General features: G+C 33.4%; 2 protein-coding genes and 1 pseudogene across 5 annotated transcripts; 1 reads left to right on the top strand and 2 right to left on the bottom strand.

The window, feature by feature from the left end:
• Nucleotides 1-348: 348 nt before the first annotated feature.
• On the bottom strand, nt 349-12505 carry LOC142546388 (putative anion transporter 5). Of its 4 annotated transcripts, XM_075654074.1 has the most exons (3): nt 12181-12505; nt 6068-6178; nt 349-1964 (listed from the first exon to the last, which is right to left on the bottom strand). In XM_075654074.1, the coding sequence occupies exon 3, from the start codon at nt 1850-1852 to the stop codon at nt 524-526; it is 1329 nt and encodes a 442-aa protein (XP_075510189.1). In that variant the 5' UTR covers nt 1853-1964; nt 6068-6178; nt 12181-12505; the 3' UTR covers nt 349-523. The 4 variants fall into 4 exon arrangements, with proteins under 4 accessions (XP_075510189.1, XP_075510190.1, XP_075510188.1 ...); XM_075654075.1 differs by lacking the exon at nt 6068-6178 and having other exon boundaries at nt 12140-12505; XM_075654073.1 differs by lacking the exon at nt 6068-6178.
• On the bottom strand, nt 2614-5039 carry LOC142544109 (uncharacterized). The gene is made up of 3 exons (XM_075651188.1): nt 4190-5039; nt 3468-4119; nt 2614-3265 (listed from the first exon to the last, which is right to left on the bottom strand). The coding sequence occupies exons 1-3, from the start codon at nt 5037-5039 to the stop codon at nt 2614-2616; spliced, it is 2154 nt and encodes a 717-aa protein (XP_075507303.1).
• Nucleotides 7001-18494, top strand: LOC142544108 (heparanase-like protein 3; annotated as a pseudogene).
• The last annotated feature ends 1360 nt before the right edge of the window (nt 18495-19854 follow it).

Here is a 19854-nt window from a genome sequence, read left to right as displayed (position 1 = left end):
TTAGATATACAAATTTGAATTCCATAAATTTCGATAATATTTTTATTGTTGATAATGAAATAATAAATAAAATCTTAAATCCATATCTTACTTATTTACACATTATTTATGCAAAACAAAATGAATTTCAAATGTATCTATTATTTAATCAATTTGAAAATCATCCTATATAAATATGAAAAAAGTGATTTGAAAGTTATGATTTTACTTCTCTAAAGCTAAAAATATACATTTAAATATATTTGAAATTTATGTATTTGAAATTCATCGATCCAAACACAACATAATAAAATTTAGTTAGATTATAATAAAAGATGTATATGTGGAGAACACTATTACAGGCAAATCACTAACAGCCCAAGCAATAAATATTGCAATTTATAAAACCATAATCGTGTTTCGAACATGTGAAATTGTTGTCAGTTAAACGAACGATTTTGTGTCGTATGTTAAAACTCAAATGTGTCATTTTGCCGTGAAAAGGGCTTGCTCATTAATATAAACGAGGACTGCTGCCTCCTCCTCAGTCAAAAATCCTCTCTCCCGTTGACAGTAGAAGAAACATCAGCGCACTGAATATACAGAGTGAACCTGGGATTACAAAAACTGTTGTCCAGCTATCAGGACTCGATAAATCCAACTGAGCCGCCTTGGCAGCTTCCAGAAGTCTGCCAGTTAGACCAACCCCAACTATTCCAGCTAAGGTACCAGCTGTATTAGAGATCCCCATAACTATCCCCGCATATCTCGGAGCAACGTCCATGTGATTCACTGCAAATCCAGCTCTTCCGAGTGCCAAGAAACCGAGAGCCACAGAAGAACACAACACAACCCCATCGGCTGTTCTGAACAAGGGAAGAGCCATCAGCGCAAAAGAGGCCGCCATGAATCCCACAGTGTTTAAAAGCTTTCTCGTTCTAGTCACTGACAAAATATTCCTCGTGATCAAGTGATCTGCAATCACCCCACCAATATTTAAGAAAAGAAACATGTTGAGATAAGGCATCATCTTAGAGGAACCCATTTCTTGTAGGCTTTGCTGGAGTCCCAGTTCAAAATATGTCGGGAGCCAATTCATGAGTACATAAAGAGCATAATGGAAAGTGAAATTATTTACCACTATTGCCCAAATTGGCAAGCTGCACATGATTCTCTTCCACGGAATTTTTGATGTTCTAACAGAATGTCCTCCATTTTCGAGTATTGCATTTTCATTCCTCATGATGGGTAGAAAGGATTCCCCAAAACCAGCAGCTGCAGCCTTTGGATGATCCGAACGAGGAGGGTCGTTGGAATACTTGAACCACAGTAGAGACCATATGGCACCTAAAGCAGCTTCGATAACAAATACAAATTGTGGATCCCGAAATTTGACGAGACTTGGGAGAACAAGCATCCCAACAGCTGCACCAAAATACATCCCTGAGGTGGTTAGGGAAACAGATCTGGACCTCTCATGCGGTGGCACCCACTGTGCTAGAATGGTGTGAATGGAAGGAAAAATGAAACCTTGGGCAACTCCAACTAGCAGGCGGGCTATTACCAGGACTGAAACTTGATTAGGGTCTAGTGGAACGAAAGCGCAAGTCAGAGACCATAAAACAAATGAAAGAAGCAGAACACGCCTCCCCCCTATTTTCTGAGCTGCCCAACCACCAGGAACTTGAGAACAGGCATACCCATAGTAGAATGTTGAAAGTATCATGCCCTTGCTTGATTGGTTTATTCTCGCTGCATCAGCAGCAGCAGTATATGCAATGGAGAAACCCACACGTTCTATGTAACACACACACGTGCAGATAAATGTCAAAAATACTATCACGTAGCGCTTTGGGAAATATGCATTCTTCATTTTGTTTTGATCTCATGAATAAGGAAACCCACACATGAATTGTGTACAACTCCTCAACAATATAAGCAAATTTAACAACTTCTAAGACAGCCAACCAAGGTAGCAGCTTACCCTGAGATTAAAAAAAGAAACATGAGAATTTGAAGTTTGATAAATATTGATTGACAAGAAAATTCATGTGTGGTACAATGATGCCACAAACCCACAACAGTAAATGGCATCAACATATGTGACGATCATCAACCTACAGTAAAAATGAACTGGTCCAACAGTCGAGTTTTTTTTTTTGAGTGAACAGTTATTAGTTAATGGCATATATAATCACCCAAGCAAGATGGTTAGATGTGTCAGACAACTCATTGCCATTTAGATGTACAGTGGAGATCAAAGTAGCATGTTTTATCTCATACAACAGGATGCTTCTAATCAGGGGCGGAGCCAGGATTTGAATTCTACCCGGGCTAAATTTTTTTAACAAAAAACAAAATAATCCATAACAATTAAAATCATAACTATCATACATGTTCATCGTAGTCTCAAAAATTTTCTCATTAACAAGATCTTCAATATTTTGGTGTAAGATTCAGAAACCGACAAAACATTGACAATGTAATATTATATCTCCATCATCCTGCAAGAAAATTTAATGAAGATCAAATAAAACGAATATCTCTAAAACCATTCATTTAATATGTTAGATGATTAAATTAAATATTTTTAAACTAAAATATACAAAGATAATCTGTATAGACATAATCTTACTATTGAAGCTGTGATCTACGATTCTTCGAAGTATAATATTCATCAATTATAGAATCTGAGTCTATATTTGAAGAAAACTCTCTCTCAATGTAGATAATCATAGAATCTGTCAGAAAACAATCTCCCATTTTACCACGAAAAACTGTTTTAACATGATTCATAGCCGAAAATGCACGCTCCGTAGTTGCCGTGGAAACGGGCAAAGTTAAAACTAGACGGATCAACTTGTAAATCAAATTATAATGCAACTTTTTTGTTTCAAATAACCCTCGGCACAATTCTGAGATAGTGGACATTTTCTGAAAATCTTCATGACAAACTACATCGAGCTCAAAATGTTGTAGCTGACAACTCAAATGATGCATTTCTTGTCCAGTGAAGTCCTCGGGATAATACTTCTCAGCGAGAATACAAATCTTGTCAATGTTGAACCATTTAAAATTATCTTTTGGATCCAAAGCAGAACTGAGAATTAGAAGTTCAACTGTCTCATCACTGAATCTAGAGTTTAACTCTTCCAACTGAAAATCTATTGCAACATTAAATATATCATAATGAAAGTGATGTTCAACTGTGATGGTATCCTTTTTCTGGCATGAACGACTAGAATGCTTATAATGAGAACTCATCTCTGATATGTCAACATCCAATCTTGTGCAAAATGATTTTACACGAAAGAAGAATATCAAAACCATCATTTCTCAATCTCAGGAAAAGTTCTTTAGTCGTAGAGACCAAATCCATTGCACTTATGATATCGAGAGATTTTTTTTGTTGCAAGGCGCGGCAAAGCAAATTTGTGATCCCCATAATTTTATGCATAAAATGCAAAATAAAAATGAAATCAAAAGACTTCATCACTATTAATGAACCACCAGCTTCCCCGCGCATTGAAGTAGAGGTGCCATCAATGATAATGTTTTCAAGCACATTAATAGTTGCATCATACATATCTATCAAGCTGAGAATAGAATCAAAATGGGAGCTCCAGCGAGTAGTACCTACTCGCTGCAAAGTACCAATCTGATTAGCTCCTCGCCCAGTCTCGCGTTCACCGACAACAATAGAACGTGCAATTTCATTAACTTGACAAGATTGTAACCCAGCATTGCGCTTGGAAGAAGATGTAACAAGATTGACAATAGTCGTCAGATTTGAAAAGAAGAGCCATATCGAGATCTCTTTTTCAGCTGCTGCAACTAATGCTAGTTGGAGTCGATGGGCAAAACAATGTACATAATATGCATATGGGCAATCTTTAAGAAATAAAGCTTGCAATCCATTAAAAGCACCACTCATGTTACTAGCACCATCATACCCTTGACCTCGCATATTATGAATTTCTAGATTATATATAGTGAGGACATCACATATTTCTTTCTTGAGTGTTGCAGCTGTGGTGTCATGAACATGCACAATTTGAAAAAAACGCTCCCGCAAAAAACCATAGGCATTAACAAATCTCAAAATTATAGCCATCTGTTCTTTGTTAGATACATCTTTCGCTTCATCCACCAAAATACAAAACTTAGAATCTCCAATTTCATCACGAATTTTCTTTTCTGACTCTATTACCAATAATATGCAAGATTTCTTTTTGAACTTCTGGTGAGGTATATCTTGCATTTCCCGGAGCCTTGTCTAAGATAACATCACCAATACTAGCATTCCATTTCCCCAATAGTTTTAACATCTCAATGAAATTACCACGATTTTGGGAATATGAAGATTCATCATGACCTCTCAATCCACATGCTTGCAAACTAAGCCAATGGACGCACCCAATTGTTGCTGTAAGCCTTAACCGATTTTTTTGAATTTGTTCAGAAGATTCTCGATTCATGACTTTATCTATATGCCTAATGACATTCATCAAATCAACAACAGATTTTGAAGATTTATTGTGTGTCGAGTTAGAACTTCCCATGTGAGACAAAAAAGCACACTTTGCACCATTATTAACGCGTTTCCAACTTCTAAACCCTTCAATTGTAAATGTAGATTGTTGTGCTTCACTTAATTCAAAAAGATAGCACGGAAAACAAAATACTGCATCTTTCGAAGGAGAATACTCTAACCATGGAAACTTTTTAAACCATGTATATTGAAATCGACGATGCTGCTTTCCTGATTCAGATCGTGGGTATTCCGACAATTTAGGTTGATATGGCCCCATTTTGATATAAGCTCGTCTGATTTCATCACGATGATTAACAGGATGTTGCAACATTGAAATACGCAATTCAGGATCTCGTTCAAGGGAACTTTCATCAAACACAACTTTTTTAGATTTAGAAGGAGGTCCGGGCTCCTCAATATTAATGGATGCATGAGTCTCGATCCTCTCGGATGATGAAGGATTATCAATTCTTGGCTGAAAGAATGATAAAATATTGTTTTTCCTCTTTCTCTCTTGATTTGACATTAAAATAACCTAATATAAACAAAATTATTAACTTTATATTATAACCAAATAATATAGAGTCATAGAAAGTGCAAATTCAATAAATAAAATAAATATTGCAAATAAAATAGTAGCAACCATCATCGGTGATTCAATTGAAGGGTTTATTGGCTAGCTGAAGGGTCACTGCTTCCACAAGAGAGGCCTTACTCTCCCGTGGGCACGCTAGTTAAGTGGACAAACATTGCTTAAGTAAGATGAAAGTAGGGAACGAAATGATCTGTCCAAACAAGGTTTCCAGACTCATATTCAAACTTAACCTCAATACAACAAAAGGAGAAGGCAACATTTCAAATGCCGAGGCATCAGATATTAAAATTTGAAAATTACTCTGAAAATTTGTATTTATTTGTTACTGTGCAATTATTAATTGATTTGATATAATTAATAATCATTTTTACAAGTTTAACATCGCACTAAACCTGCATAAGCTTGAATGCTCCGTGGAAGCTTGAACACAAGTACATTTTAGCTGGAATGACCCTGTCTCAGAAAAGAACAGCTAAATTCTACTCGAGGAGTGAAGAAAAGATGCAGAATAGCCACAATATCTAGCTAAAAAGTCAGAAATGTCTCTCCATTAATTTTTGTTTCTATTAACTAAAAAAAGATAGAACAGCAAACGATTATGTGACATTGTCATCAAACAAGAAAACTTGAGGCCATTCTATGGAGTATGATGAAACTGAAAAAAAAAAAAAGCAACCACGCAGAAACGCAAAATTATCAGCAACATCAATTCAATCATCTACTTAGAGTTAGAATAATCTACCATAACTAAGAAGGCATAAAGAAACGTATGTATAAATCATTTATAACTTCCAGTAAGTTAACAAACTGAAATCTCATTAGTTAATATTCAAAGAAAGGAACCACTACAAATTCAACAGAAAGAATTCCAAAATCGGGAATTGAAAATCTGAAGCAACAGCAAAAGTCATTACATTTATTTATCCAAAACATGATATATCGAAGTATTGAACACATACCTAAATCGAGACTGCTCTCGCGACGGTGGTTGAAACTCCGGGATAAGGTGGCGCGGTGGCTCACGGCGACACGACGGGTTGGGACTTGGGAGGAGGGTTTGCTTCTCAGATCTGTAAGCCGTAAGCGTCTTCAATTTTTATTCATTTTGACAATATCAAACAATTGGTCTTTGGAGCTGGGCTAGACAAAAACTAATACATACTTAAAAAATATATATATTGGGCCACCCGGGCTGCTTCTAATATCTTAGCACATATGGATGCATTTAAATTATGGGCTATAAAAAAACTTCGGCAGCATCTCCTCGGTTTATGTAACATACGGATATACTGCAAATAAAATATATATCATAAACTAAATTCCCAATAAGGAAATCAACATAATCGTTTCCACGTACACAAACTCACATACATTCACAAGCAGAAATCTCTTCCATAAAAATATAGCACTCATAACAATGACATCATTTTTAAATGAAGCAATACTGATTCCCTTTTTCTTTTTGTGAAAGACCTTTTAATCTATAAATGATAATTGATAGCTTTAAAAGCAAAAATAAAAAAATAGAATAACCTAAGAAAAATCATTTAAGCTTTAATAGACAACGCTCCAAACTCAAAAGCCGAAACAATATAATAAATAGCCCAACAGGTCGTTGTCCATGTACAGTGATCCTCAGATACCTGTAGGAGCTCATCATCTTGCTCAATAAGTCTATATCTTAGGTATCGTCATGCTCATCTACAATGCATGAACTACGTGAGCTAATACCCAGTAAATAAAAATTATGAAAATCAAATGAAATCTTTTACAAAATGCATATCCATCAATGAGAAATATCTCATTTAAACTTCTTATACTTTCTCGAGCCCTTGACCCACCTACTATGCACGGAACAGAGTTCTACACAATATCAATAGATAAAAAGATTGATGCAGTCAAATGGACCATCCTCCCGTAACCACAAGAGGCGCATTCCCTATCAAACCTTGTGGACGCCAGAGAAGTCCCCCACCCGCAACATCAATGAATGGAGACTGAAGAGTATAGTTGAGTGGGCCATCCCCTCAGGATTACCAGAGGCACATCCCCTATCCACCTCTGTAATCCTCCGAGAAGTATCCCACCCGTGGCACCCAACATATCACATCAGTCTGCCTTGTATACCTCGATGCACTAGTAATGGTCAACAAAATATTTTCATCTCCCAAAATCATGTCGTGCATGCCAGATCTCCAATGTTGATGTATATGCATGCATTTGTGAATGCAAATTAATAGCAATTTAAAGCGGCAACGATTATACATTTCAATAATCGTCAAGCATCATATAAATCGAAATTACACTTATTCAAGTATCAACATCACAATTAATATATCAAGGAATGCTATGTTTATGCATTGTAGTCGCAGATGTATTTTTACTTGATCTCTTTACTCTGTTTATTAGATATTACGCCCCAATTGTAGAGGTGAAAAAATCTCATTTTGTCGTATAACTGTTGTCTTAAGTTGATATGTATAAATATTTACACCGTGGAGATCAAATAATAAGAGATTGATCAACTAACCAGAAATCAACAGTTTTACTAATCTAATTCAAGTGATAACATAAGTTGATCGTGCTAAATTTGGTTGGTTATAGATTTCCAAAATAGTTGTAACTTCGTTAATTGTTCAGCTTTTAACAAATATAACAAGGTTAACCTACACTTCCTGTCTAAATTCTGATAATAGAGTAACAAACTATTGAATAAACCAAAGCAGGGCAAGTATGTGCTATCAAATTAAATACAACAATTTACATTCTTTATTTTAACAAAAATAGACAGGATACCATAATAAAACTAATTCCTTCAACAATCCGAGACAACGAACAAATTTCTGAAACCATCAACGTAATTGCTATTAAGTTCACTATTTTATATTATTTCGATAAAACAGTTTCAATATCCCACTTAGAGTTTTTAAACCGAAAATCTTGAAAATAACGTAGCATTTTTTATTGGCAAAACTAGTGCATGTTGTGCAGCTTATAAATTTATGCAAGCGTTTTCCGGTCACAATCATTAGATTTATGCTAAAGCAATTGAAACTTTATGAGAATTATTACATCAAGGTGAAGCAATCATTCATTCTTACGCTAAATATACATAAGGTGGTGTAACCAATTATTCAATCTGTAAGACATAGCAAACAGAATTATTTATTATTTTAAACCAGACACTCTCATTTAATCAAGATCCTCTTGTTTCCTCTAGATAGTTCAATTTATCTAACCTCCAGTGAAACAATACCATTTGTAAGACATAGCAAACAGAATTATTTATTATTTTAAACCAGACACTCTCATTTAATCAAGATCCTCTTGTTTACTCTAGATAGTTCAATTTATCTAACCTCCAGTGAAACAATACCACTTATAGTTCTTAAATCCAAGGTAGGTTATACAGTAGCATATGATTATTTAAAATACTTTTTTTGTTTTTTTATTTTTATTTTTAAAATTGTTTTATTAATTCACCAAATTCTTTGGGTGGAAAAGATCAACTACCTACAAAAAATAGGCATCATCCAACTTAAAAGCTCCAAAAGTCGATAGGAAAAGTTTTTCCAAATTAAACTTGAGAGAACAAAATATGTTGAAACGACTGATAACGGCTTTATGAGTTCAATTCGGCAGCTGGTTTGGTGTTCTATGTTTTGCATTATTCTTATTTATTATAAATCACTTTTATCCCCTCATTTCTTAGTATATGACAACACATGAATGAATACCTTGGATTGGGCACTATATGAAATACTAAATGAAGGAGCATGTATTGAACAAAAATTTTGATTCCTAATCCTCCATGAGGAGCATCCCAAAACTAAAGCATTTTCCAAGGATTAGGTCTCTATAACAAGGCATAGTCTTAGAGATGAAGCACAATTTAGAGTTTTATAAACAAAATTAAATTATAGGAAAACTCTCACACAATGATATAACTCACAAAAATGTATCTCACAATCCCAGAACTCTAAAGAGTATACAATTGAGGTTAACTTAAACCCCCTTCATTTTTAATCTAATCGATCTTAGATGTTCTTATTTCACCATAATAATGTTGATATCTAAAAGTTTGTGAATGTAGTTTAATTCTTCTTGCTGAAAATCTACTGTAATAGCCAGAAACAAGAAATCATCTGTCGCAAGAGGTAAATGGGATCGTGTAAATTTCCCAGTAACCAAACAAAAAAGATAATATAAACAACCATTTCTCTCATAATTGTCAAACCCTGAAAATAGAGTAAACATAATGAACTTAAGCCCTGTGGTTTTAACTAAGGAAGAAACACATCTCCCCACACCCAAATCTTTCAAACATAGGGTATAATCGTTAAATCAGGCAAGGAGCATTCTAGCTTTACAATCTAATCATTGATTCACCAACCATAATTAAACTAGAACAAAGGCATATTTCAACCGTAAGTAATTTCCATTTGGTTTAAAATCCTATCACAACCAATTTAAATATTGTATGGTACAAGTTTAGGCCAACCATTCGTAAACCCGAAATTTATTCAGTTGATTCACTGAAATTAAAGGAAATTAGAGTACCTCACCTTAATTCTCGGACATTAACTCATTCCTTGAAAATTTGAGGTATAATTGAAGTTTCAAGCTTAGAATTTAAGGAAAGCAAAAGAGTGGCTTCCCTTTCTCTGCTCTTGTTTATTGAGTGTCAAAGATTCAAAGGGAAGAGGAGAACACGTGTATACGGTATACATCTACACGAATTATACTATATTATAAAATTTGAGCATAATTAGACAAACACCTTGAGTTTATAATTTTTAACATGCCTCAAATACCCCTATCTACTTTAATTAATTTCTCAAATGCCCCTGTTTACTTTAATTAGTTTTTTCAAATCCAACTTTCATTTTTTTACACATTTAGGGTATTTAAAATCAAATTTTTTTAAATCCACTCAATTGTTTCAACAAACTTATTAAAAATCATAAAAATGTAATTTTTTTTAAAATTTTTAAATTTTAATTTCTAATTTTTTTATAACAAAAGACCCTATAGAAAAAAAATATATTGTATAAGCACACAAAACGTGCATAAAAAAATTATTGTCGCGTGCACAAAGCACTAGTATTAGTTATCCACTCACAGAGGTGTGGTGTCTTGTTAATGTAAAATGACAAAATCACAGACATGAGCTATTCCACCCACCTCCTAAAATTTTAAATTTTTTGCTTTCAATTTTGTGGTTATTGAAGGACAAGAATTTAATATTTTAAAACTAAAACAATGTATTGATAATGCCATCCGAAGTTACATATGTCTAAATGAGTTTATAACTTAGTGCTCAAAATAATCTTTTCTATTTTATTTTTTTGCTTTTAAATTTTAATTTCAAAAGTTTTCATGTTAACTAATTAGTAACTAGGATATTAAAATTCTTGTGTCAAAAATATGTTTTACAAACAAGTTATACAAATATCTGAGCTATCTGATTTTCATATAATTTATATTAGATAAATTGATTGGACTTGCCAAAATCTAACTTTTTAGTGCACTGCAGAATAACTAGGCAAACTTTCCCGCTAATAATTTGGAAATTTACCTTTCTTTCCACTCTCTAAGATTTATAAAGAAAATTGGTTATTTTATGTTTTATTTACATTGTTAATTTAAGAACCATTATATAATATTTTCACAATAAGACACGACATTTAATAATACAGTACCAGGATATTAGACAAATAGTATATGAACACATCAACTGTTGAACAAATGATAACAGTTACTAACAATTTGCGTACAATTCCAGATTCTAACTTTATTGGAGCAGTCAAACTAACTATGAACACAAACAATTCTCTTTGAGATCACAAAGAGCGAAAACTAAGTAACTTAACACATACATATCACACCTCTATTTCACCATTTCCAACCAGAAGGATAGAAATCAGGCGTCTTTTTTTCCCATTTGAAACAGAAACTGGAAATTCTGTGAACCAACTATTTTTTGAGAAAAAGGACTTTAAACAATTACAGTGTTTAATTAGGACAGGCACTAGTCAACCAATACATAATACAGCCATTCATAAAATAAAAAAGGCAAATGAAAAAGGTCAATCATACCACAATCCACCATGAATAAACATTCAATTCTCAGAATATAACAAAAAACAAAAATAAAACAGCTTCACCAATCAATGGTTCAGCATTAGGCAAATGTTTATTCCTATTTAACTTAAAAGAATAAAGGTGCGTCATAAAGCTTAATCCGATCTAATTTCCCCGATTGTAAATGTTAGAACACAAAACATTTTCAAAACAGAAACATAAAAAAGAAACAAACACATGCCAAGTGAAAATAATGAATAAAATATATCCAGAAAACAAAACTTCACCTGAAATACACCAAGTCAACGAAAACCCTTTACCAAATTTTCATTTCCACTAAATTACTGGATCTACCATCTAGGTTCCACTAAAATAAAGAGAGAAATCATATCCCAAACTTGCTAAGCAGCACACTATTGAAGGTTACGAAATAATACCATCAATGAGGTAATAGCATATGCTGGAAACTGTTCTGATGCGGGGAATATAGAAATTATCACGGTATCAGCTTAATCAATCAAGCTAATGAAAAAACGTAAATTTTGGCAGAAACATAAATGCCAATAGTTAGTTCCACTAGACTTTAAGTACCATCACTATATAACACTCCGGTGCAAATCACTCAAAAACCCTGACCAGATCCTCCATTCTCCTATTTCTTTTTGACAGCAAAGTTGTGATTTTTTCAGGTTCCATGCATACCTTCACATTTCTATCAATGAAAGGATGGTGAAATAGCTAAGACAACAGCGTAGCTGAGTGAATGCCATATAAGAGCTGTACATAATTGAGATTTGAGAAGGGTTGAGGGGTTTGTTGCTTTTAGTCAACCAGAATTCCTTTCACCGCCCTCTTTATCACTCAAATTAACCCGAAATACACTGAAGGAAAACCCTTTTCCCAATAATTAAAATGTTAAAGCACACAATAATTAAGGCGTTTTTTACCAAGAAAAAAAGAAGGGTATTTGATTTCACAACGTACTCACCACTTCTGCCTCCTATTTGTTCAATGCTCGCATTTGATTCCCGGGATTGAGATTAAAAGCATAAACATCAACGACCTGGAAGCTAATTCCTGTGAAAATTTGTCGGTCTCTGATTATTTTCAAAGAAGAAGTTGGAGGGCTAGTGGGTAGGCTGTTGGGTCAACTTTGGCCTCGATGATTTTTGAAGGAGAAAACGTTAGCTGGAGTGTTTTGCTTGGTTAAAAATGGGATTTTGTTAGAGGAGAAAAAATTGAAAGTCCGTGGATTTGGAATCGGTGTGTGTAAAAATTTGAAAAAGAGATTTAAAATTGATTAGACAACTGAAATTAATATTATTTGATATTAATCAAATGTTATATTCGCTGGTTGTTACCGATGAATTTAAAAATAAATAAAATTTTATATTGTGTTATTAATAATATTTGATTAAATATATTTATTTTTTGTCAAAAGATAAAATTTATTTTTAAACAAAAGAAGAAAAAGCCATATTTTTATCAAACCTTTTTTATGAATTGACAAAAAAAAGTACATCGCAGGGAAATTGAGAAAAAGATACCAAATTTTGATGAATTATAATTTTATTATTAAAAATAACGGAGTTCTTTAACTTGGAAAAAAATAATTTATAGAATTCTTTGGATAAAAAAATAATTGGTTTTAAAACAACTTTCTCAAATATATATGAGTAAAGGCAAATTTCATCGGTGTTCATGTAAAAATTCAAAAACTAAAAAAATATCATGTGTAAAGTTAATTGAGTTTACAATCTTGTGTTTTAAAAATCAAGCATAAAACCCTTAGGGGGGGTTTGGTACGGGTGATTAGGTGGATTTATTTTTTTTTAACCCACCTAATCACATGTTTCGTAGGAGGGATTATAGGAGTGATTATTTAACCAAGTTTATCGCTCATATGAATGATTAGGTTATATCAGGTGTGATAAAATAATCACTCCTCACCCCCTATAATTATTTATCCAACTCTTAATACATCCTATTTTTCCAATTTTACCCTTCTCCTACATCCAAACTCACCACCACTTCCCTACACCGACCGCCGCCCGACCGCCGCCGCCGCCACGCCCGCCGTCGCCGCTTCCGGGCAGCCGCCGCCGCCGCATAAATTGAAGGGCAATTTTGTCAATTCATCAAAAGATTATTAATTTATATTATCCTTAAAAATCATACCAAACATAATATTATTTTATCCTCATTTACTTCAATAATTCTTTTTATCATTTCTCTCTTAATCATTTCATTATTTAATCACCCCAACCAAACGCAGCCTTATAAACATGATAATGTTCTCGAGTTTTTTTTTAATGAGTTGAAGAAGAAGATTATTATAATTGGAATATCGAACCTGAAAAAAATCTCAAATTTAGGACATCGGAGTCATATAAGCTAAAAGTTACTAACAATTGTGCTAGAGTTTTTTTTACAAAATATTAAATGTGCTTGATTTTTAAATGATGAGCGATGTATTAAAGGCATCTTATGCAGGATAAGATTCGATCACGATAACACACATCTCAAAGTTACTAACAATTGTGCTTCAATCGATTTATTAATTTTTTTATAATAATAAAATATTAAAATAATAAAATTTTGACGAGTAGAATTCGGATTAGACTCTTCGGGTTCACGAGGTAGAGTAGATCTAATGTGAAGTGGGCACACCTGTAAAACGAGTTAATCCATGATGGGGCGGGCCGGACCACCAAAAACCCATTATTTGGCGGCCCGGCCTCCCATCTAGACAGATTAGAAATCCCCACCTAACCCAATATGGGTTGCGTGTTAAGTGGGTCTGCCTACAAAAAATTAAAAAAAATAAAAAATCATTCTAATTAATTAAAATTTTAATTTCATAAATAAATTAGTATTTATAAAAAATATCAATAAAATTTCTAATTATTGATTTCGCATGTTTATATTTTATACAAAATAATTAATACCTATCTCGCTGTCATAGTTTCACAAATTTATATAAGTAAGACGGATGACCCAATTGATATTTATAAAGAGAAATAATATTTTGTGACATAAAAAATAATACTTTTATGAATCAGATCGAGTCGAAGATTCGTTTCACAAAATTAACCCGTGAGAGTCTAAGAGTTTTTTTAAAATATATAATTTTTGTCAAATACATAAAAAAAAAAAAAACATTGTGAGTCTAATAATAATATTTTGATCCAAAATTTCAAATAAGCCATAATTTTGAATTTAATAAAAAAATTATTTACAAAAACTAGTTCTCACTTCCTTACCCTAGATAAAAATTACAGATGGTCCAAATGAAATTCAAACAATAAATTTAAATCAACTTATATTAAGGTAAAACAATTCCAATAATAATTGTATGAGATTTCCGAATACACTCAAGAGATATGTAATTTGAAATGTATTAATCAAATAATATATCAAATCAAATCTAGATCGATTGAAGCATAAAGCTCTATGCATCACTTCATTTGGAGGATGCAGGAGATATGACGAAGACTACGGAGACAAGGATGTTTATTTGATTCTTAATATGTATATTTTTTCCAACCAGCCCAATAAAAACAAATTACAAATGATATACATGAATGCGAAACATGATTTTGCCCTTTTGTCTTGTCAGCCACCCTTTGACATCTTATATCTATTCAACATTTGTTTGCTTCATTAACTTACATACGGGGATGGTATGTATTGGAATCCAATGAAGACGTAGGTTATTTTTCCCCAATCAAACATTTGTTTGCTTCATTTTTTCTATTTATATATTTATTACGTATCAAAGTTAGTGAGATTCATTTGTGTTATAGATCACTGTTACAAGTCGTCCATTAATTTTATTTACATACATCAAGTTAGAGTGCATCTTATTCACACACACTTATCTTTAAAAAAATTATTATTATTTCTTTTCAATGATATCCGAAGGTTTTTTGCTAAAATCTATAACCCTTTTTACTCAAAATTTTGGATTGTTAGGATCCAGGTGATTTTAGACTTTGCTTTAGAATTGATGTTTTAAAAAATACTTCTTTATTTTTTTTCAAGTTACACAAGATATGGATCCCAAATGTTTTAGAAAAATACTTCTTTAGACTTTGCTTCATCGATGATTTTTTTACATAAACTTCTGGCACCCCTAAATCTTTCGAAACAGCTTTATTGTGCTATTTGCCGGTGTAGTTCGTAGAATGAACTACATTTATGTGAACGTGTACCTCCCAATGAATTGAATATTTATGAATCTAAAATAAAGTCGAGCTCATTAAATCGGTCTGAATCCTTAATTTATTAAGTGATCTTGGTTAGGTGAAAGGAGCAAAGCTAGTTGCTATTCGGATTGGTATGAATTTGTGCATTTGTCTGTTTTTTTTTTGGCAGTAGCGCTGGATATTCAAGAATTACTGCATTTGTCTGTTTTTTGTATCATTGCAACATATGCGAAGATGTGCCAATAGTGTCACACATACCTTAGCTCGTAAAGCTTTTTCACTGGAATCGACATTCGAATGGTCTAAGGAGAATATTTTACGTATTTGGTTATTTGAAGTTTTAATCAAAGACACTGCGGGTTCTCTGAATGTGTTTTCTTAAAAAAAGAAGATATCTTGAAGACGGTAGTGCTCCATTATTGGTTAAAATAATGAAATATTATAAGAAGGCTCAAATGGTAAAAATGACTTATTTATTTAGATGTTGATGTGATTCTTAATATTTTTTCTTCCAACCAGCTCAATAAAAAAAATTACAAATTAATGACATACATGAATGTGATTAATTAAATATGAGCCCTTTTGTCTTGTCAGCCACCGTACCCTTTGATGTCTATATCTATCCAACATTTGTTTGCTTCATTAGCATATGTATGGGGATTGCATGTATTCCGAATCCAATGAAGATTAGTTTGTTTTTCTCAATCGAACACTTGTTTGCTTCATTTGTTTTTTAATATAACCATTGTGTGTCATTAGTTATTATGTATAAAAGTTAGTCCATTAATTTTGCTTATATAAATCACAGTTAGAGTGCATCTCATTCACACACACTGCTCCATTAAATGTCCATGTTTAAACTTTTGAGGTTGAGCTTCTGGCTATACTTTGGAAGCAGCATTTCTTTGAAAGCAGCGGTTCCCATTGTTAATGGAACCATTCGTATTAATGGGTCTGTCCCGATAGGAACCACTGACGAAGATTTCATATGTGCTACAATGGATTGGTGGCCTCCCACCAAATGTGATTATGGAACTTGTAGTTGGGGCAATGCTTCACTTCTCAATCTGGTACTTTTTGTAACTAAAGAAATCAACAGTTATGTAATGTCTTGCAAACTCCAAGCTAATGTAACTCAACCTTAATTTATCTTTATCAATAATTCATCTTGTCTGACAGGACCTAAGAAACAAGATGTTCCAAAACGCAATCCAAGGTGAACATATTTTACTATTTATATTCTATACTGCGCAGTAAAAAAAGGAATTTCCACACAAATTTTATATCTTATTGCAGCTTTTTCTCCACTAAAAATAAGGCTTGGTGGAACTCTACAAGACAAGGTGATATACCAAATTATAGATGATCCCACACCATGTAAACAATTTGTTAAGAACAACTCAGAGTTGTTCGGATTTACCCAAGGTTGCTTGACGATGTCCCGGTGGGATGAGCTAAATAACTTCTTCAAAACGGCCAAGTTAGCAACAATATTTCATCACTTGTATATAATGATAACAGAATCATGAATTTATAACTATTTCATCAATTCGCAGAGCAAAGGTTATATTTGGTTTGAACGCATTAAACGGGCGAACTATTGCTTCCGATGGAACTTGTTCAGGAGCATGGAATTCCAGTAATGCAGAAACTCTTATGAGGCACACTGTGAATAAAGGATACAATATTCATGGCTGGGAGCTTGGTAGGAATTGCTGGCTGATGTATGGTGACATTTTTTTCGTGGGATTCTTAAAAATATCTCTAATTTGGCGACAGGAAATGAACTGAGTGGCAGTGGAGTTGGAGCAAGTGTAGCAGCAGAACAATATGCAACAGATGTCATCAATCTTCAAAAAGTAGTGGAAGATATCTACAAAAGCTTTGAGACTAAGCCGTTGGTTCTTGGACCAGGAGGATTCTTCGATACAGAATGGTACACAAAATTCATAAATGGAGCATCACAATCACTTGAGGTGGTCACACACCATATTTACAATCTTGGTCCAGGTATCTTTGCACAGATATGCCTATTAAATGAAATTACTACCAATATTTAAGACAGTGAATCTCATATAAAATAAGGTGTGGATGATCACCTGATCGACAAGATACTCGATCCATCGTACCTAGACGGTGAATCCCAGCAGCTGAGGAGTTTGCAGCAAATTCTCAACAACTCCGGCGCATCAACTGTTGCGTGGGTCGGTGAAGCTGGTGGGGCATACAACAGTGGTCGCAATCTGGTCACCAATGCATTTGTGTTCAGCTTTTGGTAAGTTAATAGCTCCATTTCGTGTATTAAATATGTGTAAGGTGTGAGTGCAATATATGAGAAACTAAGTGATCATGTTTTGATGTTGACATTTATATAGGTATCTCGATCAGCTAGGGATGGCTTCTTCTTATGATACCAAATCATACTGCAGGCAGTCACTGATCGGTGGAAACTATGGTCTACTCGACACGGTCACCTTCATGCCGAATCCTGACTACTACAGGCATGCTTATAACTAAAACTTCATCAGAATATATGAGGAAACGAAAGATATTTTACATAACATAATGTAAGCAGCGCGCTTCTGTGGCACCGTCTGATGGGAAGAAACGTTCTATCGACAAGCTTCATTGGGACGAACAAGTTACGTGCATATGTTCACTGCTCAAAAAAATCAGTAAGCAAAACACTTTGTTTCTTCGATTCATCAATAACAGATATATGAGCCTCACTTTTCACAACATTAAACACAGTCCGGAATCACGTTGCTCTTGATCAACCTGGATAATAGCAGTGCCGTCGAGGTTGGGCTTTCAGATTTGGTAAACCGGTATGAAGATAAAATGATCAGAGAAGAATATCATCTAACGGCTAAAGATGGCGATTTGCATAGCCGAACCATGCTTCTGAATGGCCAAATATTAAGTGTAAATTCTTCAGGGTTAATCCCAGCATTAGAACCCGTGAGAGTAAAGCAATCAGAGCCAATAATAGTTGCTCCACTCTCCATTGTATTTGAACATATACCCTCCCTAGATGTTCCTGCTTGTAGGTGAGACAGCCAGCTACACGACCTCTTCCAAAATCCTTGCTTAATGAATGGTATATTCGCAAAATTGTATAAGCTAAGCTACTGTTTATTAGTTTTAATATTGTAGGTGACATATTTGTAATATTTTGTTTCCATCCAACAACCAGTTGAATATTGACATCGATTTTAATGTGGTCCACAAACACGTTGGTTGCAAGAATTGTATGATCCAAGAGTTGTTTCTGGCCGGAGAGCGAAGCATATATCGAATCTTTGAAAAGCAAGATTGTTGATTCTTTGGATGAAATCGCGCGATTGCTCGATCTGTTTATTATATTTAAATTCTTTGGAAAGCAATATCCATACATCACGTGATGTGTGCTGGCCCTTACATTTTTTTAGCATTTTGATGAAAAGTTGATATTGAATGTTCATAGATTATGTGTTATCACTCCCTTAAGTTCCAAGTGTTGTATTAATTAATTAATCTGCACCTTTTCCCACCAAAAACAGTAATAATACAATAGGATTTTTAAGTGAGATATTAAAAAAGCAATTTTTGTTTAAAATTTAGAAATCATATTGAATTTAAGACTGCGAAGATTATTTTGTATAAGTTTTTCTACAAAAATTTATGTTTTTTTGTAATAAATTTTTGGATCAGATGTGATATAGTTGTTTAAGTTTTATATAAGATTTGGATAAGATTGAATGATAAATTTAGGAAAGTAAAAATTTTTCAATATCTAATGTTAAATAAAATAATTATATTTTTGGTTTTAAATAATGCCATACAATTACAGCAAAGTTTGTTACTAAAAAATTTGTTATTGAATATTATAATATAAAATACTCTGTATCTAAAAATAAGCTTTACAACCAACCTTTATATACAGGTGGAGGCCTTCAAAGTTGAAATTTATTTTATAATAGCACCCTCTACCGCACTTCAATTTTGTTCTTTTTTTTTTTTTTGCACTTTCATTTGATTTACTAAACACTTGGCAATTCTTGAATATTAGCTGTCAACACATATTGTTGAAACCAGAAATCGCGAATGAAAAGAAGAAGAAGGAAGAAAAATGTGGGGAAGTTTCCGGCTATTCCATTGAGCTAAGAAGCAAAAATGTTTCTGGAAAAATCCAAAATCAACTATACAACTGCCTTGTATTTATACTAAGGCCTACAAGACTAAAATACAAGAATGGAAAACACGCTTCTAACTATTGGTGATTTACTCAACTTTAACACTCCCTCTCAAGTTTGATATATGTTCAACATACCAAGCTTGGACAATAAATAGCAGTGCTGGCCTTTTCCTAGAGCCTTTGTAAAAGCATCCGCTACTTGCTCGTTTGTCGAAACATAACTCGTCTTTATGAGTTTTTCTTGAATCTTTTCTCTTACCAAGTGACAATCTATTTC

This window comes from Primulina tabacum, chromosome 5, assembly GCF_025594145.1.
Source record: "Primulina tabacum isolate GXHZ01 chromosome 5, ASM2559414v2, whole genome shotgun sequence".
NCBI lineage: Eukaryota > Viridiplantae > Streptophyta > Magnoliopsida > Lamiales > Gesneriaceae > Primulina > Primulina tabacum.
The sequence above is the reverse complement of the archived record's forward strand: the minus strand, read 5'-3'. Positions and strand labels throughout refer to the sequence as shown.

Coding starts and splice junctions, on each gene's coding strand:
- LOC142546388 (XM_075654075.1), bottom strand. CDS start 1,852: ATGAAGAATGCATATTTCCCAAAGCGCTACGTGATAGTATTTTTGACA.
- LOC142544109 (XM_075651188.1), bottom strand. CDS start 5,039: ATGTCAAATCAAGAGAGAAAGAGGAAAAACAATATTTTATCATTCTTT. Junction 4,120..4,189: donor AGAAATCTTGCATATTATTG/GTAATAGAGTCA, acceptor TGGTGGATGAAG/CGAAAGATGTATCTAACAAA. Junction 3,266..3,467: donor GGTTCATTAATAGTGATGAA/GTCTTTTGATTT, acceptor ATTTTGCACAAG/ATTGGATGTTGACATATCAG.